General features: G+C 34.5%; 3 protein-coding genes across 4 annotated transcripts; 2 read left to right on the forward strand and 1 right to left on the reverse strand.

Annotated features, from left to right (window-relative positions):
* Positions 1–845: 845 nt before the first annotated feature.
* Positions 846–5,922, forward strand: LOC113504835. 2 transcript variants are annotated; one of them, XM_026887303.1, is made up of 5 exons: positions 846–1,179; positions 1,484–2,769; positions 3,184–3,367; positions 3,674–3,781; positions 4,271–5,922. In XM_026887303.1, exons 1-5 carry the CDS (start codon positions 1,086–1,088, stop codon positions 5,845–5,847), a joined length of 3,249 nt encoding a protein of 1,082 aa, XP_026743104.1. In that variant the 5' UTR covers positions 846–1,085; the 3' UTR covers positions 5,848–5,922. The 2 variants fall into 2 exon arrangements, with proteins under 2 accessions (XP_026743104.1, XP_026743105.1); XM_026887304.1 differs by lacking the exon at positions 3,674–3,781 and having other exon boundaries at positions 847–1,179.
* Positions 5,923–6,720: 798 nt separating this feature from the next.
* Positions 6,721–8,902, reverse strand: LOC113504837 (dimethyladenosine transferase 2, mitochondrial). The gene is made up of 7 exons (XM_026887317.1): positions 8,395–8,902; positions 8,157–8,298; positions 7,852–7,991; positions 7,633–7,782; positions 7,413–7,552; positions 7,104–7,268; positions 6,721–6,910 (listed from the first exon to the last, which is right to left on the reverse strand). Exons 1-7 carry the CDS (start codon positions 8,797–8,799, stop codon positions 6,745–6,747), a joined length of 1,308 nt encoding a protein of 435 aa, XP_026743118.1. The 5' UTR covers positions 8,800–8,902; the 3' UTR covers positions 6,721–6,744.
* Positions 8,903–10,686: 1,784 nt separating this feature from the next.
* LOC113504839 lies at positions 10,687–19,079 on the forward strand. Its single transcript, XM_026887319.1, has 5 exons — positions 10,687–10,878; positions 14,716–14,823; positions 15,264–15,341; positions 17,301–17,389; positions 18,454–19,079. Exons 1-5 carry the CDS (start codon positions 10,803–10,805, stop codon positions 18,598–18,600), a joined length of 498 nt encoding a protein of 165 aa, XP_026743120.1. The 5' UTR covers positions 10,687–10,802; the 3' UTR covers positions 18,601–19,079.
* The last annotated feature ends 1,630 nt before the right edge of the window (positions 19,080–20,709 follow it).

The following is a 20,709-nucleotide window of genomic DNA, read 5'->3' on the forward strand; positions in this document are numbered from 1 at the left end:
CCCGGTCCTTTTAAAAGGCGTGAACGAACGAACGGAGACACAGGACCAACGTGAGAACTTTAATCTACAATGTTATATATTAGGGATCCTTCACCTCCGCCCTAAGGGAGAACACACATGAAGAATCTAAAGTATATACAAAACTATTGCTAGCATATGTGTAAGAACAATTAAGCTATTATATATGTGAGACCTGTTATGTGGATCAGTTCTTTAGATTATCCGGAAAACTATGGTACCTGCCTTTCTAATGGTGATGTCAATAAATTATCAGGCGATCACTCGCCGCGCACTAGATGGGCCCCCTATGATACCTTCACGATTGAGAGCAGGTGGGCAACACCAGTACGAGCGGCTAGGGGTGTAGAGAGGTGCGACACCGATTTCACCATTGCGGGTCACGGACCTGGAGTGTGTTTCCTCGTTATTACAACTTCTTTCGCCATTAAACACTGCCACCCCCGAGCATATAGCTCTAGCGACCCTTCTCTAGCCAGCCAGTTAAGGCTAGAAAGAGCTGGAAGTCCCCTTAAAGACTGACCCCCTGGAGCATTCAGGTTCCGTTATGTCGCTACTCACAAACAGCTCGCAACGAGCTGCCCTACGGATGAATGCTTCTATAACATGGACCTTCAGACACCTTTTTTATTTATTATTATTCTTACCGCTATAGAGCTTTTAGTAACGGCTTATTTTAATTGACTGTCTCTGTGTAAGAGATGAATTTGAGAAAAGTAGTAGTAGCAAAACTCGAAAAGTTCGATCGCTGACGCGGAATGGTCAATAAACGACAATGTCATCTGGATGAACTGAAAGGCAAGAATCCAGATTTACGAACGAAAATTAAAATGGTTGCCAGCTAATGACTATGACAGACAGATGTCAGCTTTCCTAATCAGTTGCATTTCATCGTAGCAAATTTTTGTCAATTACCAATAACTAAACAGCTGTCCTAATTCCATATTCCATCAGTTTTTTATAATATGTAAAAAGTATTGTTGGCAGTGTATCAATTCCGTGAAATGTGTTTATACTAATGTAAAAGAGTTACCCTGAAGCCTTGATAAACCTTTCTTGTTTTAAGAATGTCGATTCCTCCACTCGTTTGTAGCACTCCTCCACCACCTGAGCAGTGCGAGGACGACAAAGATACTGAAGATTTCGACTTATCCTACAACTGTAAGTTTTACTTCCGATTTTGAGTATCTTACCTCGAACGATTTTACAAAGTTAAATCTTCAACAAGACATCGAAACTTTTTTTTGTAACATATTTAACAAGAGAAACTATAGTATTTTATTAATATTACGTTGGAATCTGTTATTTGTCAATTATAAACACATATTTTATGAAAATGAAATCATTGTTCTCTGATATGCTATTGTTCCTGTCCAATGGGCACATATTTATATGTAAACTGGTTATCAAAACCATACATGGACTATCCAATGTGGTATAATTTTAATTTATTGTATTATTTCAGTATCACAAGAAGAGGACGATGATGATGTAAATAATGATTACAATTATGGCAACTTCTCATCTTATAGCCATTACCAACCTTCACCCAACAACAAACCGCATGAGATCAAAGAGCATGAGATTACAAAAAGTGTTGACGATGAGGTTCACAAGGAAGTATTTATAGAATATGGAAATAGTACGCAAACTGAACAAAGTAATTCCAGCCAAGATGTGTTTGGAGCTAGTGATATTAATGAAAATAAATTAAAATGTGATGAAGATACAAATATAGAAGATTTGAATTTGAAATTAGATGAGGAAATTGTAACTATTATTGAAGATAATGGTGATGAACATGAAACTAGTGAACAGAATGCTGATAGCTTTAAAGATTTGAACATTCCATGTAGTTCTAATAACAGTAGCCAAGGTACGAATGTATCATCCTGTGAAAATGTTAATGAACCTATTGAAGGAAGTAAAGAAACCCAAATTGATTTAGAAGAAGAGATTGTGGAAAGGTTTAGTGAAGTTACTGTGAAATTTGAATCAAATGCAAACCCTGTTGATATTGCTTTGTCTGAGCATATGGATGCTGCGTCTTCAATACAATTTGTTGACCCACCACGGTTAGGAGATTTATCCAAAGACTCAGAAGAACATACAGATGAATTTAAACAGCCACCACAGGAGCTTAGTACTGTAACAAATGATATCAATATAGATGATGATTTTGGAGATTTTGATGATTTTAAATTTGTAAATACTAAAACTGATGTTGCTACTGTGGTAGACAGTTCAAATCCATGGGAGAATGCTGAGACAAATGAGTCCGATTTTGGAAATTTTACAGCAAACTTTGATGAAAATCAATTTCGCTCTGTTGAAACTCCCCAAAATACTATTCCCATATCAGATACTGACCAAGCTGTGAGGGAAATAAAAGATGAAGAAAGTAATTTAGACAGTGACTTTGAAGATTTTGAAGATTTCAAATCATCAGCTGTGAAAAGTGGAGCAAATGTTGCACCAGAAGAGGAATGTCAACTACACTTCCTAAATTTACAATCTACAGATAATGAACACCAAATCATGGAGAGTATAAGTAAAGTCTTAAGTTCTGTGTTTCAGGAAGAGATATCCAATACTAATGTAGAGACAGAATGTAAACTAGAATCATTACTGAGTGAAACATGGGGACACCTAATGCAAACTGATGAAAGACAACCATATATTGTCAACTGGAACAATTCTTTAGGACAGAAAACACTTCTGAAGGCTTTATGTATTGATTCCCGAAATATTGTAAGTTTTTGCAAAAATACTTCTTAAAATATCTTAACTTCTATGCTAAACTTGCCAGCTCCACCAGTTTTTATTATGAGATGCCCTTGATGTCTTACACAGTCTGGGACACATTGAGGTATCTAATAGGTATATCAAAATGAGTCATAACAAAGCTTTCCTAATTCCTTAACTTGCCCACCAGAACACGTCTTTACACAAGACTTGAGTCTAAGGTTAATCACCTTCCATTAGACTTTAGGACAATTTGTTTAAGTCGTCAATCCAAGTAGTGATACTAATTTATTTCTCTAGCATTGAATAATCTTACTACTTAGTAATGGCATAGGATAATATAATATTATGGCTATTAAGAATAGCAAATTGAAATTAACTAGTGAAATTATATGGTCTCTATCATCTACGTTTTTCTAGCTATTTGGACCAAAATGGAGCAGTCACATGCCTAAATATGCTGCAAACTTGAGCAATGCACCTCTTCAACCACAGAAACAACCTTCTGCTCCTTCTAATGCATCTGTCAGTGAGGTTGTGGCTGATAAAACAGTCAACAAACAAACAACCTGGTCAGATCCCTTCACTTCAGATGGTCAAGAATGTAAGTCCATATCAGTCTGTTTTCATCATTAACTAACAAGATGACATAATGGATCAACCTTAATTAACATTGTGTAATTGGCACATGCTGCAATTCAGTAAAACAACACGCAAGTTACGCACAGTCCAGTTGTAATGCCAGAAATATGATCTTTTTGTTACTGTAACTGTTATTGAACCAAAACGTTGTGAATACTTGAACAAATAGCTTTCTAACAATAACTCACCATGGTAATTCTTTTGCATGTCTTGCACTTGGATCAATAACATCCACCTGTATATTATCTGCTTCATCCTATCCCTATAGTCACCTATGCCGAAGCCCTACTCCTTGACCTTGAACACCTCATGGCTACCCTAGACCAAATGGCTCATAACCATTCCACCCTCAAGATATCTGAGTTACTGTCACATGGTAAGTTGCTTGAATAAGGAAAACGGGTAAGAAATTATATTGGTTATATTTAAAATATGTGTATGGACATGCAATAATCGCAATTCGCTGGTCTAAAACTCCAATGATTGCCCAGAAGTTCACACAGGGTACAGGCAAAGATAATGTTGTAAAGCTATTATGTACTTCCTTGTGTTAATTTAACGATATTTGTTTGCTTTTAATAATTAAATAAATTAAACAAACTGAAAGGTTCCTCTGTGAATCTGAAAATTTATCACGAGTGGCGTTCGATCTCACAGCTCAGCAGGTCCAGTGTATGTTTCCTTAATAAATAGCACGCGTTATGTTTTAGGGCCACGCAAAAATATTTGCTCGTTGGCACTGATACCTTACCAATTTTAAGAACGATTTTTTCTAGATAATGTCGGGTTTATGTTACGATAAGGATCACAAGTTACTTATGAATTCAAAACTATGTAAATTTTAAGTATGTCTTCCCTGTTTCAGCTTGTAACTCCGAAAACGACGGTGCCAACATTACGCCGAGACCGACTGATTTAGATGTATTTGAAGCTGCTACATCTTCAAAGTCGGATAAGATTTATTCGAATACAATTGGTGTACAACCAATGCGACAAATAAGCTTACCCGACACTCACATATTTACACCGACTGACTCCGAGATACCTAGGTCTAAAACAATACATTACGACCGCAGTCCCGGCGTCCTCTTGCCACAGCCAGCTCTAGACGAGAATAACGCTCAAACAGATAATTCCGCGACACAAAACGCAAATAGCGTTCCTGAGGCAGGCTCAGACAATACCAACGAATACTGGGAATTCCAAGATTTTAAGAGCACGATAAACACCTCTCTACCAGTATCTATAAATCAATCCGAAATACCACAAGAAAATAAAATGGAAATAGCCACAACTTTACCCATAGCAAATGTTGCCTATCAAACAAACTTACTACAACCTATCAAAGTAGAACCTTCTATGCCTACACTAAATTGGCCTGATCCAGGTGAGGTTAAAGTAGCTTACGACGATTTTTCTGACTTTGTGTCAATTTCATCACAGTCTACGGAAAAACAAGGAATTGCTGAACCAAGCCTGCCTCAAATTGACGCTGATAATATAATTAAGCCTGAAAATTTGAATGATCTCAATGAAAAAACCGATGACATCACAGACACAGTCATAGTTAAAAATGATGATATTGTTGATGACGATTTTGATACTTTTCAATCAGCACTTCCCACCAGTAGTGCACCAAATGATTTCAAGACAGCTTTCGGATTTACTGCCAACCAAACTGTCGACGATTTCACGGACGTTCAAAATGGATCTCCTAAAAATAATAATAATAAGTCTGACAACATATCATCTGCAGCATTGCAAAGACCAAGCGACCAAGCTTTAACTCCGAATGTAGGCTTCATCTCAAATACAACGGAGTTCCCATACAAAAATTCGTTGTCTGTAGGACCTCAAATTCAGCCTAGTCTTCTGCAGCCCACCCCTGCAAGTTTTAGTGCAACAAACACACAAAATCAACGAACGACTGGGCAAATACTACAACCATTGTTTTTAGAAAGTTATTCGCAAATAAACTGGCCTAGTCCTGGTATAGACTTACAGGACTTGTCAAGATTTAATCCTGTCGAAACATTACATTCCCTCAAAAGTGACTTGAGTGTGAGCGGTCTCAGCAAAGGATCCTCTCCAGTACACAATCAAAAAACGACAACGGTTAACCAATCGTCTGACGATGACGTATGGGGCGAGTTTGTATCGAGTAAACCCAAACAACAGCAGTCACACTCTAAAATAACACCAGTTTTTGCAGAGGACGATGAATGGACAGACTTTATTTCCAGCCCCAGTGCGAAACCACAAAATGGTTTAAACACAATAAGTTTTAACGTTCATACTAATTCGAACATACAGAAAACATCACAAAACAAATTCTCGGTAAAAAGCAAACAAACACCTGTCGATATCCCTACATTAAATTATATTACTCCTAAATCAAACACTCACAAGTCATACAATGATAAACATTTCCAGAATTTATAACAACACAATTATTATTCTCATAATTTATTAAATTGTACTTAATAATAATAAGTATTACATACATTTATAATTATGTAAATAGGGTGGTGGTGTATGTAAGTATAATTTGTAATATTTTAATAATAATATTTATGTATGAAATCGAAATTATTGCAATTGATCTTTGCACTAGACTCCTAGAATAGCAGGTCATTGTACCTCTTATTAGCTGTTACATTTAGCACTTGCACAATATGACTGGAAAGAGCGACTTTTGCAAAAATGATTGCTTTATCATTATTATGTTTGGTTTACGTCATAATGTGCAAGTTTAAATCAAGACCCGTCCTTCATTGTTTTGAATTTTATTCATTAGAAAATTAAGTTTTAGTCTGTCTGACATTATTGTTGTGTTCATGAAAATTTAAGCCAATAAAAGCAATATTTATTATAATTGATTTATCGTATTTGTATATAATGTGAATTATGTATAAATTGTAAAGTTACGTAGAAGTGTATGATAACATGTTTTAACGAAATGAGGAAGTTATCTGTTTATAGCACTGATATATCACATTTGTACTGAAATTGTCAATATTTATTTTGTACCTACTACTTACTTTGAGTGAGGCACTAATTGATTTATAACATAGGTATTTACTATAGATCAGCCTACCTACTCCAAAATAACTTCAGACCTAACAAGTGAACTCTTTCAGGCAGTATATTTGTGTCAGTATTTATTTTTGTCATTAGGTTTTACAGAAAATTACCGTAAATTATTTACATTCAAATGTCAATGTACCTATCCATATGTTTTGTTCATACTACGATCGTCGAGTCGTAGCAATCATCAAGGCATTGTTTAATAAAGTGTAAATAATGAGACTTATATCCTTCTAATGCATGGTTTTATTATTAAACATGTTCCGTATCATTTTCCGCATCCGAGTGTTCTATATCTTCTATGTGCGTACCTATAGTTTCTTTATCGTCATCATCGAGGTTGGTAATAAACTTAGGTAAGTTATTTTCCATAGTCGTTCTAAACTGGCATTGCTCGAATTCTGGCCAAGATATGAATCTAGAAACAGGTTAAGATAACAGTGAATAATTAAGTAAAAGTTTAAAGTTGTTGATCAGTGCACTGTATCATTAAGTTTCTCAAAATTACTACATAATATAATTTCATAAATAATCCTATACAAGTTTTACAGTTTATTCAGTACTTTTTACAATTTTGAACCCATTATTTTATTGTACTAAGTCATTCTTACCTCTTGAAGACAGTGATTTTTTGTGCCAGGTTTAGATCCCCAAACTCTGTGAATATTGTCATGTGGGGTAGCTTGGCGTCGTTTTTTCCTGGAGCCAACTCTTTGTTTGTGTCTGGGGGATCTTGACCAGTAATAAGCCAAACTCCGCAACCGGGTATCCACTGTCTGAAAAGTAAAAAAATATTTGTGAAAAATACATTGCAAATACTATTTGCTTGTCTGAATTTCTACTAATAACAAAATATGTTGGTGTGAAAAACCATACTCAGGGGTTGTTTATGGTGCTAGTCTCAAAGGTTTTATACTCACTCTAATGTTGGTATAATTCTTGTAGATTTAGACAACATATGTGGCTTGAAAAAATACCACAGCAATGGTAAATACTGAGGTGGACATGGCAATGTATCTCTTTGTGTGATGTTTACTAGTAACAGCCTGTGGTCATCCATCTGAAGATAGAAATATTTCATTACTGAAGGGAAGTGACCTTAAATAAAATAATAAATAAAAGCATACTTAATATACCTACCAATGAACTTTTTTTACTGTTAGAATTGTATGTCCAGGGCAAGAAGTGCACTTTTGGCACAGTTGTTAGTACTTTGTAATGAAACAACATCTGGAATAATGCTGGTATTGACCTTTGCTTTTGAAACTGCACTTCACTATCTGTAAGAAACTAAAGTATTCAATAATGTGATATTTGTCCTACTAATTAATAGTAAGAGATGCTGTCTTTATGCAATACTTCATAGTGATGTCCTGGCATTGTGATAAACAGGTCAGGTTTCCCAAGTTGGTTGTTTGCATTGTGAAAAATTATGTTATTAATTAAATGCTTCACAAAAGATAATCCTGGCATAGACCCGATAACTTTTACTACACGATCTGAAAAATAAAATAATTATTGTTTTATAAAAGCTGCATTTTACTTAGGAAATACTTTATTACAAAAAATAACCATTGTCAACAAAAATATCTTTTTTACATAAATACTCTACTATGTTAGTAAATAAAATAGATGGGAAATCAAAGTTACAACATTGTACATACCACTGTCATGTGTGTATAAATCCCCTAATAACTCCTGAATCCTGGTCCCTTGGTCTAATTTGTCCTTAAATGCTAACTTCCACATACCAAAGAAATCTGCTAGTTTGAAAGTTATTCTCCCAGGGTATTTTTCTTGTAAATTCTGTAATTCAACATCCAGACAATGTTTATAATTGTGTTATAAAAAATTGTTCTCGTGTTTGCCTTTTTCATCAACTAAATTATCAAAATAACTTACAGTTAAATTACTTGTGAATTGACTCGACATTTCATACATGTAGATAGGCTTTGTTTGGCATTTCAATAATTCTTCACTTAAGAACCCGAAGCCAGGATTCACTTCTATTAGAGGTGAGTTGTCGTTTATGTGATTTTGTATTGTGTTGACTATATCTTTTGCAGACTTTTGGTTAATCAAGTACATACTTTCTGGAGTTTTGTACTTCTTGAGTAATGTCCTAGGTATTTTGTCTTTAATATTGCTGTATTCTGGTAAACTGTTTACATAGTTAACTACGTCCGCAGCCAGTTTTGGAGGTGGTTTCTCTTTAGTTTGTTTGCTGATTTTGTGACATAACCTCAACGAGCCATGCAAGCGGTTTCGCTCAGTAAAGCTTGCGTTACTTAATACTTTTTTGAGCATGACTATTTCTTTCTTCCTTTTTCTTTTCACTAATAATAATAAGAAGATTTGATGGTGCGTCTAATCAATTATCATGTATTTTGTAGGTACACAAACAAATAACCTACAAACCAAAACAAAAGTAAATGTCAGAATTGACAGATTTGACAAGTTAATTTTTTATAGCACAGATTGTATAATAATATTGACTGACTCGATTGCAAAGAACGCCATATTATCAGCATGAAGGAAACAATTAGCAAAACTTTTTAGATTTTATTTATTAATAGATCCAGTCAAGGCGGCTAGTACGAGTTGGACACATCGCTCCGACTGTTCCGTACAAATAGGCAAAAGTAAAGCAAGTAAATCGGGTCACAAATAAATGTATTTGTCACCCATCTAAAAATGTATGACCGTTAGAACAGTTCCTTAACTCCAATCCTTTTTTTAGCACCTTATGTTTGTTACAGCGCGGCGGTAATGGAAATACATTATCTGCAAAAAATTCAACTGCCTAGCTTTCATGATTCATGAGATACAGCCTGGTTTTAGTCTTTGGGTACGGAACCCAAAAATGACGACGGAATTGCTAGTGTCTGCTATTTAAACCATAGCCTTGATGTATCTATGGCAGTAAAGGGAAACCCTTACCATAGACACACCGGGTATGTATCTTCGGTAACAATTTGAATTTGTCAGGTTTTATTAAACTGAAAATAATAACTACGGTACGGGGACCGTATTTATTATTTGCAGTTTCTATGTACCTAGGTAATTTATTAATAAAAGACGTATGTGCGTCTCGGGGCACTGGACAGAAGTAATAAACCTAATCAAAATTAAACTATTTAATACAGAAATTGCATAACGTTGGAAAAGGTAAGGTTATTACCAAAATTATATTACGTATTATATGATTATGTGGGAATTAATATTTTTATTAATATCATTAATCCATCAATCAATCCTACATAATATCCAGAAAAATTAGGTAAATTAAGAATTGCAAATATTAATGTTAACAATAACGATGACGATTCATTTATTGATCTACCAAAGCGCTTTTAGACAATATGAATAATACCTGCCTCGTCATATACCTAGTCACCGTAAACGAGGGTATAATTTTAATTAGGGAGCCGATGGCGATGGTATTCTATAGGTATACGGTCCCTCGTAATCGGGTAAATACCATCTTGGTTTAACTCTGATTAATATATAATGATATCCTTTGTTACCGATCGCAAATCGTCAAATGACTCCTGCCGCTTTGGGTTGAGCTGCAGGGAGTGTCAGACACTTACTGAATAAAACCCACCCATGTCCCCTCCTTTACCCTTTATGTGCCGTGGTTAACCTTTGGGACAATCATACTGGATCATTTTATACTTAAGATTTTCTCCTTACTGTACCTTAGAAGATCGCTTCATCATGAGCATCTTTTCTCATACCAACGAATAGGTAAGTTTAACAGTATTTGTGTATTATATATTTACTTAAGTAGGTAATTGTTAAAGGTGTCAGCAAACGACTTTATTAGAGCCTTGTAGTTCTTAATAAATAAAACTAAATTTGTTGACTATCTGCCGGTGCAGAAACACTAAAGTTTTTGCTTTCCATGACGTTTGTATATTAATTAACTACAAAAAAAGAACTAATTGGTACATCTATCTATTACTTTGTTGCAAGGTCGAAGCTGTACGAAAACTTTAGCACCAAATCGTGCAGGATGTTTGTAATTATAAGAACAATATTGCTAAAAAAACCTATACCTGTAAGTATAACAAATGCATGTGCAAGCAAACATACATAGATAGATTTTATTAATTAATGATTATAATCAATGTAACTATCATGTACGTAATTTCGATGCAATTAAATTCTTACTCGGGCCCGTGTCAATGTTATCTGAGGCGATAATCGGTGGGCCTATCCGTCCTCGATATATATAATTTAGTAGCAAAACTTTCATTCTTTAAGAACACCATCGTGAATATTGTTATAAAAAAAAATACGTAAATATGTTTCTACCAGTGTTTATTGTGCTGCAGTTTGCCTTTGTGACGGTGTCCTCATCTGTCATATTTGAAGATTGCGGTAAGCATTCCTTTCTTTTTTTAAACGTCATGTCCTCTGCCTAGCATTAAAAAACTTTACTGTGTTTTTTTGTTAAAAAAGGACAACAATTTAGAAAGGCATTGCTGCGTGTACAAACATATTTAAGCAGCTTTATGTTTGTTAAAGGCCCTAGCATTGCATAAGTAGGTACTATTGTACTTACCGACATTTATTTCACTTAAGTTGATATGTATCTTAGCTTGAAACGAATTATAATTATCATTGATCCTCAGGCAAAATGAACTTTAAATATGGCGTCCTTTTACATTTTGAAGCTTCATGGTCGATGGATTTTGAAGTTTTTTCCAGGAAAATATAGTTTTGAAGTGAGAGTTTCGTGTCTGAGTACCGTACCTTATTCTAAAATTCTTTCTCTGATGTTACTCGCTGGGTATCCATTCGAAGGGTTTACAAAAAGGAAGATACCTATATTTAAACATGACAAGGACCAAGATTACGCCACACGATTGCAAAAATGCACAGCAAAAAGCACATTTAAAGAATTATTATTTTGGAGTGCATAAATACTTTGTAACTAAATATCGCACTTACGGTTTATGCCTTTTGATAATAGGTACTTACCGGTAGAAAACAACCTTGTAGGGTTATTAAAATCACGAAGTTTCCTTAGGAAGGTTTATGTTACTAACTTCTTTTGTAAATTGCTAAGACTCCAATTCCGCTATTGACAATGTTCTATGAATGAAGAAAATGAGATTAAAAGGGCCCTGAGAGGATGGGTATTAAAGCTTTTGGTTGTAGAAAAAGCACGCAGAGGTCCTGCTGAACTGCATGCTGTCGAAATTAATGAACAATTATTGATAATAGTCCATTAAAATGATAAGGCACCTACTCCATAATATAAATCAAAGCGTTTATAACATGTCAAATCCATTTATAACTTGTATTTTATCGGTTTACTTTGATTTGATTAGTAATCCCTTTCTGACGGCAAATAGTCAATGACGTGGTGAGTATAGATATACTCGTACTTTGATAGACGTAGGTACATATCTGTAATATGGGTACGCACCTTCCCTACGTCATTCGATTTTAGTCAATTAATGAATAATCATTGTAAAATTAGTCATTTATCATTGCATACTTAAGTATATTATCAGTACGATATCCCAGGTCCATATCTTCAAGTAATCTTTAATTCAAGCCGTTGTTGCGGAACTAGAAACATGTTAAGGAAACATCAATGACTGTAGGTAACTAACGTTTAGTTCTACTATCTACTGTTAATTAAAAGATTATCATACTATGGGAAAAATAAATTAAAAGGAAAATGCTGCTAATATTATCACAAAGTTTTGCTGTCTGCCATTGATAACCAAAGACATTTTTAAACAACTTCCGATCAAATATTTAATTCTCATGTCACGGGGGTCGCTACAAAGTACAAATATTCTAATTACATGTACAAAGACACCCAAACTAACTACAAGAATCACACAAATACTTGGTACATGTCGCGGCACCCCGGGTATCGAAGCCGCTATTATACACTTCGCACTCAGTGGGTTTGACGTAGTGATCACAACCACGAATTTCACATTTGTTTTTATCAGAGATATAGATATTCAATTGTATTGATTCAGAACTTATTATCATCCTATGTATGACAAATATTAAAGTAAATAGTACCTGCAAATATGATTCAATTATTTGCATTGCAAACCACAAGGACAACCCCTCTCCTGATTGTTAAGTACTTACACATTTTTAAATATCCATTACAGCTGAAGTATTGGATATTATGTTCATTATCTAGCTAGCATTAATAATTTCTACTCAATTTAGATAAAGTGATAACTGACACAGAATTAATCACATTAATCAGCAATTTTAAATACTATCCTCTAAGATTTGGATAACGTAATAAAACAAGTAGGTAAAGATTATAAAATTAGATTTCAATTTACCTAAAGCTTAGGTACATAAGTACATATGTGTACCTATATCATGCTGTCATTTTTGTTAATTTTATTTAACACACATTTTATTTATATTGTCACGTAATTTGCCAGATACAAACTCTTTAGTGATTTTCAACCTCATGTTCATGTTTCCTATTTTTATAAGTCGTTTATACTGTGTTTATTAAATTTGGCTAAATTAGATTAGCTATTATGAATAATATCCGGATAAAGTGATTAATATATCGCTAGTCTAGTCAATTTGGGTATTATACATATAATGACCAGTCAATATGTATAAATAAAATAGCTTTTTAACCACTATGACTGTAACCTGCTTAAAAAAATGTTTTTGTATGCATTTCTTGTACCAAAAGGTATGGTCAGTACATACTTAACTTACTGCTTACATAAATATCCAGCTATCTGATAAAATTATAATAGGTAGGTTGGACTTTGTCAAAAAAATATGATAAACAACAATTATTATTGTTTAAGCTGACAATACCAGCTACTCTGTAGCATATACCTAAACTATATTTATTATGATATTTTTTCCAATTAATCAGTTAGTCATGTTTTTTTTTAGCCATTAATCAGGATTTAACAAATATTCATCTGATGGCTGGCCACGCTGTTAACGGCTACTGTAAAGTTATTATCATAAATTAGTGATCGATATTAACAACGGTACTTACTTAATATAAATAAGATTTAGCAACTCCTATATAAGGGATTAATAGGATAAGATGTGCGTGAGGGACTGCACAGGCCACCGATTCTGCTATTTACAACGGCTGATGAATGACTGGCAATTGGATTAAATTTGAAATTATTCCTATTCTATTAAGCATTAAGTATGCCAACACAATAATTGGATATTCATTGTATTGACTTTAAGTGTACCGTCCGATACAAATTTTCTAATGATTGTGTAGGAAAAATGCTTAAGAAAAGTGTCGTTTTAAGCCAATTTTAATTCATTCATCGGTCATTGTAAATAGCAGAGTCGGGGCCCTGCATTGCCACCGCTTGCCACGTACCGGTCAAACGTGGGAGACATTGCACGGCGGCGGTTCAGGTTTAGTCTGAGTCTGACGCTGCCCACTTCCTTCCAAGTGGGGTGGATTTCCAAAAGAATTAATCCGCCCATACCAAATAAAATATAATATAATAAGGAGTATGATGAATATTCCATGACTGCCCAATTCATAAAAGAACTCATTAGGTTAATAATTCTGCTAATATCTGAATTATTTTATTAACCAATGCAAAATCGTTGGACTAAACCTACATTGTAAAAAGATTATCAAGATTGTAATTGACATAAAATTAAAGAGTTATCAATCGTTATATTTTCCAATAGTAGAGTAGAGCATACCAGTCTAGTTCAGTAGGTAGGTATAAAAATAGATTTGTAATAAAAACATTATATCATATATGTTATCTTAGATAACAATATTATTTTTAAACAATAAACAAAAACTATTATTGAAGGCGAACACTTCCTCTATGATATCTACCGTGTCATATTATAATATGTGAGACACTTAAACACGTCGTGAATAGCTTATGAGGGTTGACCGTAATAGACGGAACACGTGGGTATGAATATAACTTTGGAAATACTTGAGTGCTTTCGATGCAATGTCAGTTTACTGCGGATTCAAATTATATGAAACATATTGCACCCGGTGGCAAACACATACATAGCGCATACATGGCATAGCGCAGCGTCTGTGGCGACTTGGTAGTTAGACCCCTGGTTTTTTTTACTGTTGGTATTTGCTGAACCTCTCTGCTAAGATAAGACATACACAACAACAAGTGACAGGGTCGTTTGTTGACCCTGCGATACGGCGATGATAATTATATTCTGATGTCTCGTTGACAGGGTCTGCTTACGAACTGAAGGCTGTGAATATTGACGGATGTGGCAAGAAGCTTCCTTGCTACGTCACCCTCGGTGAAGATGTACCCGTCAGCTTAGATTTCTATGCTGGTAAGTTGACTATAGATCTCTCAGTATAACGTGACACAAGAATAAGAAGAAGAATAAGATATAATAAGACAAATTGCATACATTCAGTCCATCTACCAAGGTACAGCGTGCTGCGAATAATGAAGAGTACGGAACGGTGCCTAAATACCACTCTACAATGACTATGATAAAAGATATTCGAAAGAGACCATTATTTTTTAGACGTATCTGTGCCTCCCCAATCTGTTGCCTCACCTCCTGTATAAGATAACGTATTAATGATCACACGGATCTGATATTCAATGTTGGGAGGCCATAATCAAAGTTATTATTTCGCTCTATGTCATCATAATGTTGTTGATAAAGAAAAATAGCGAGGTCACAATGATTCACAAGCATTGGCTTTTATCTGCAAGTACCTAAGGAATATTTTGGAACAAATTATTTAATTTCTATTGCAGATTTCGTGTCGCGCAACTTGGATCAAGACGTAGTGATTAATATTAATCACATCAATTTAAGAACACAAGTCAGTCCTGGTGAGTAATTATAATAGTTGCACAATAAAACCTTTTTTCGCAGAAGTACCGAACTAATTATTTGGCATTAAAGGTTAAATAAAAGTTATCACCGATTAATCGGTAGTATTTTAAGAAAACCGATAAAAAAATTATTGGAAGTCAATCAATAAATAGGTAATGTACCTAAATTATCAATAAAAGTTTCGGTGTCCCAAATTAAGGTACTTTTTTCATATTAATATTTACCTACTTTTCACTTTATCACTCCATAACGAATCAAAATGAAATCAGTGAAAGTATAAATTTGATAAAATACATGGTACGATAAAACAAAAAAAATGCATAGCATTCCGTTTCCTTATCGTTTTTAAACATACTCGTAAGACAAACGCGATGGACACAAAACAAAACAAATATTATAAATATGAGAAGTTTATGCGGTTTCATTACCAAGAAACTTAGATTAGAATCTGTGCTAACTTCGCAGTTGTAAGAAACCATGTTTTAAATACATACCTTTACGTGTTAGCTCTAGAGTTTATTTATTAAATAATTAATGTACATATACCTTAATGAATACATAAAACACACCATAAAATAAAATATACAAGGATGCTGTCTATTTCTTGTTTATTTGCAAGGGTTTCAATGCTGTCGTTTTGTTTCCAACCATCCACTGCTCAGCAAATCCCACTTGCCTGTCTGGGCCCCAATTCTACTATTTACAGTGGCCAATGAATGAATGGAGAACGGATAAAAATTTTCACTATTCGTATTATTCTAAGCATTTTTCCAACTCAATAATTGGAAATTCAGTACTGGGCTCAATAGAGTCAAGTAATATATAATGATAATCCAATTACCATTCATTGATCGGCCATTGCAAATAGGGGAATTGGGACCCAGGTCTGCCAGGAGTCTCACTCCGGAAATATCTGTACCATCAGAGATATCCACAAATATGAATAATGTATCGCACGCATTCATCGTCAATTAAAAATCTCCGAATATGTCTCTAATTATTATACTAAAGTTAAATCAACATAAGCCACTACGTAGCTTATCTCTAGTGCACAGACCATTCAATTCCAGTTTCCGAATAATTTTGGAAGATGATCACGATCGACGATCAAAATTCTTTCTTATTAGCAGTTGCCCCTAAACAGTCACCTAAGTGTAGCTTATTAGACGAACCTTAAAATGGCCCCTCTATCTAAATGTTGTTTCCCTATGCTGAGGGCTACTTACTTAAGGATCCCTTAGTTACTACAGACGTACTGACGAAACGCTTGAGAATAAGCAAGTTGATTACATTTTTTGTTATTTATCCGAAATAATTAAAAGTCAAATCCTTAAGTATGGTGAAGTAGGCCTTTAGCATGGTGAAATTGAAGATAGTAAGGGGGTACTATTTGAAGGTACCCTAAGATAATGTGACTGTTCACGGGCTACTGGTGAAAGCCGGCATTTAGTCAATAATCAGATTTTGAATAGATAACGTACCTAATGTCATGCTTTCTGTGTACAATTATATTTCGAATGCAAAAAAACAACAACAAAGATATGCATGTATAATACCTATGCAAGTAGTAGGTACCTACGTATGTCAGGCCAAGTTGTGTTGTTCCAAGTTTATTAATATTCTCGATTCATCTTCCATGTTGTTTCCGGTCCATAGCAAAATTGTCCTTAGGCTAAGTACTTATCTATCGGTATTCTGCATACGGGACTAATAATTATATTAAAGCGTTAGAAGAACTCATCCATTGCATGCAGAAAAACCTCAACACAGAAATCCATGTCTATTTTTGAATTCATGAACATTACCATTCAGTAGGATTATCACAAAAGTTGCGCTTCATTGACGTCAATGGTCTGCCATTTCTGTTGCTATTGCAGTATCACCCAGCAATGTATAAGAACTTGTATGATATTTCTTGCATCGTCTAAATAAGCCTTTATTGTTTCCATTTTCAGAACGTTGTGAGATTTACGACTGCCCGGTGACAACGGATACCGTGACCTCCTTCACCAGTGTGATGTCAGTGCCCACCAGTATTGCTTTGGTAAATATGTAATTCTTAATGTTTGATTTTTGTAACTCCTCTATATGCCGAAACTTGCTAGCGTAAGGGGACGTATCTAAGAATTTTTTCGTATATGCCCATAATTGTAGCTGAAAAGTTTTCTTCGCATTATAGATCTCTGTAAGCCGTAATTATATACAAGATTATCTTTACAAGAAAGATTCTCCGGATCCAAAATTAAAAACAACATATTTAATCATTTGGTTAAATTTTTTCATTTTTACGACTCCCGCTTTAAGAAATTCTTATTCTTGTGTCCCATTACACAAACATTCAAATCTCATGCGCGGAGACACCCAGACTCAACAAACATTCTTGGATCGCAAATGCTTGTTACTGTCACGAAATCTTGTCTTCGTTCAGGCTTTGCAGAATGCATGATAATGGGTCATGACACTCGCAACTAGTGAAAAAGTAGTTGCTTATTATCGCAATTAGTCAACCATTAAATAATTATTAACTACGTTCGTGCTATCATCACTATTAAAATTTAATTTTATGACCAGATATAGACTTTTTCTGTGTTCTGTGCTACAACGAACACATTATTCCATAGTATACATGATTCTTTAAGGTGAAGAAGGTACCAAATTCGAAAAATTAGGTACCTATAAAATCTTTTAAATCATTATAATTATGTACATGAGAATTTGCCTTCAATCTTTTCCGACGCAGAGATTTAATCACCATTGTAGCAAGTACGACGTAGGTCTTAATCACGAAATAATTCTCTTGGAACAAAGCATTTATTTATCGATTTTAAGTGATAAAAAAATAAATCAGGTGCGAGTGTTATTATTTTTATCGGTTTGAGACTAAGTAGGTAGATGAGGTTGTGTGAAATTTGTGGAAAAATATTTCAAAGACCACCTCTAAAAGCAACGGAGAACACAGTTGCTTAAAAAACAGTTAAATGCGAGTCATAATCCCAAAAATGAGAATTCCGTTCAAATAGTTTTGTCAAGCAGTTTGACGAATCTTCAACGACTTCAATCATCCTGACAGAAAACTGGAATAAAAAACTTTCGTTTTTCACTTTACAGAACCAGCGAGGCTACCTGCGGTGGAGGATCGAAAACGAATTCGGAAACCAAGTGCTGTGTTACTCAGTGCTAGTCCAGACACAGAGTCCACTGCAAAAAATGCTGCGTCATCTTTGGAGAAATGTGACAACCGGCTATAGACCCTGACACTAACACTACACCATCGCTTCACTTCATCACTTCTTACCAACTAATTAAAACGAGCTGCTTATATTTATTTTGAATTTGTTGTTTCGTTTTTTACTAGCATCAATGTGGTGATATAGCCACTACTTTCTTTGACTTTCTTTGATCATTAGATCATAGAAAATCTATTTTGCGAAAACATGATTAGGGAAACTACTATGAGTAAAAGTTAGTATCACTATCGCCAGTATACCTTGGAAGACTTGCAAGCGACCATCGACCAGGTTAACGAAATAATTTCTGATGAACTAGATTCAAGGGCTATGCGGAGTTTCCGATATTTGCTGAAGAGTAATTTTGACCTCAGTTTCATTATTTGTTTAACTAAGCCTAACCTACCAGAACATACAGTGTAAAAGACCAAAAAAGAAAGCTCGTTTTTAAATAAGATTCGCATGTCATGTTTTCGAATTTAATTAAACATTGGCTAAATTAACTTACCTAATAGATATTTTATTTTTTCCTAATTTTATTGTGCTTATAAATTGATTGAATAAAGAGACTGACTATTTTGTTAAAAGTTGTATCATTTACAGTTTTATTCTCTCACGTTTACCGGAGTTAGCAAGTAATTAATCAACATTTTACTTAACATCATGGTAGTCTTTCGCATCAGTGCCATTAAAAGTAGATTAGGGATAGGGATGATTTTTAAATATTCATAGATAGAACACAGACCACCTGAGTAGCTCCTAGCATTATATAACCACAAACCTGCCTATACACAGGTACATTATATGCCTCACAGCACAGCTGGCAAGGGGCTTCTTACTAACTCAGTGCGGTTTAGCACTTCCAGCTTTCCACAAAATGTTTTCCTACACCGCTTGTCAGTAGGGTCTAAGAAAGTCATACCTACTGGTAATTGATGAGTCCGTTAGGATCGTACCTGGGCCCCGATTCCCTAAAATGAATGGAAATTGAATTAAAATGACACTTTTCGTTTACTCCTACGCATTTTTCCAATACAACAATTCGAAATTCAGTACGGAGCGCAATACTCACGGTCAACGCAATGAATTTTCAATTACTATGTTGCCAAAATGCGGAGAATATCTACGAAAAGCGTCAAATTTAATCCAATTGCCATCAATTATAATGGCGAAATAGGCTCACGATGACGATGGTTATCGGCCATAGTCAATAGCGGATTTGGGGCCGTGCACCCTAGATCATACAAATCAGTACCTACATAGAACTACAACACCACATTTTGCATTAGCTACTAAAATTAAATAAAAAGAAACTGTTTTCGTACCTCATCTAAGTAATTTTTCCTTATTTAACATGCCCACATAAAAAAAATAACTATTTTTAGCCGATAAAGCAACAAAAAAAAAACAATTCTAAGTTAAAACCATTTAGATAACTGAAGACAATTGTCAATTTTTTTGTAGCCAAAACATTTAATTGTTATCACTCCACGATATAAATACTTATATTAATGTTTTTATAGGTATAGTGATATCTAATGATAATACTAATATTTTATATTATCTAGTAACGGTTGAAAAATAATGACGATATATCAATCTACCTATAGCCCGCACCGCTCATATTTAAACATAAATTCTGTTTACCATTACCCTTAGGCCTTAACCCTTAGGCCGAGCATAATCCGTCGAGAAAATTTGCGCATCTTATGAAAAACGTCTCTTTGGCCAACTGGGGCAGAGTAAAGGATGTGTAACATATCTTGGTGGAATGTGTCCGGGGTGTAGCCTATAGGCGAGTGTTGGTTTTATTAATAGTATTTTGGCAGCCCCATTGTCCGAGGAGGCCGTAGTAAATTGTTTTTTTTTTTTGTGTGTTGTAGCTTTAAGTTTTGTATAATTTACAGAAAGGTGTTGCCGCAAAGCGATTAAGATTTCTCAAATAAATAAAGTAATTCTTTTACTGACCTGTTAGTCTTTTTAGAGTTGTTCTGGGCCTAGGTGTGGTTTGTCTAAAATATAGTTTTGTTCAAAAATATGTGTAAGTATGTTTATGAACGGTCTATTACTCATAATACTCTGCTTAGTTTGAGCCTAGGTGGCGTTGTATGAAAGTAATAAAATTATATATTTTAAA

Source organism: Trichoplusia ni, chromosome 23, assembly GCF_003590095.1.
Source record: "Trichoplusia ni isolate ovarian cell line Hi5 chromosome 23, tn1, whole genome shotgun sequence".
NCBI lineage: Eukaryota > Metazoa > Arthropoda > Insecta > Lepidoptera > Noctuidae > Trichoplusia > Trichoplusia ni.

Bases quoted from the DNA above. Each gene is read 5' to 3' on its own strand.
- LOC113504835 (XM_026887303.1), top strand. From the start codon at position 1,086: ATGTCGATTCCTCCACTCGTTTGTAGCACTCCTCCACCACCTGAGCAG. The intron at 2,770-3,183 runs GTAAGTTTTTGC...ACGTTTTTCTAG, and splicing joins GTATTGATTCCCGAAATATT to CTATTTGGACCAAAATGGAG. The intron at 3,782-4,270 runs GTAAGTTGCTTG...TCCCTGTTTCAG, and splicing joins ATCTGAGTTACTGTCACATG to CTTGTAACTCCGAAAACGAC.
- LOC113504837 (XM_026887317.1), bottom strand. From the start codon at position 8,799: ATGCTCAAAAAAGTATTAAGTAACGCAAGCTTTACTGAGCGAAACCGC. The intron at 8,299-8,394 runs GTAAGTTATTTT...GTTGAATTACAG, and splicing joins AATTCACAAGTAATTTAACT to AATTTACAAGAAAAATACCC. The intron at 6,911-7,103 runs GTAAGAATGACT...ACCTGTTTCTAG, and splicing joins AAAATCACTGTCTTCAAGAG to ATTCATATCTTGGCCAGAAT.
- LOC113504839 (XM_026887319.1), top strand. From the start codon at position 10,803: ATGTTTCTACCAGTGTTTATTGTGCTGCAGTTTGCCTTTGTGACGGTG. The intron at 10,879-14,715 runs GTAAGCATTCCT...TCTCGTTGACAG, and splicing joins TGTCATATTTGAAGATTGCG to GGTCTGCTTACGAACTGAAG. The intron at 17,390-18,453 runs GTAAATATGTAA...TTCACTTTACAG, and splicing joins TGCCCACCAGTATTGCTTTG to AACCAGCGAGGCTACCTGCG.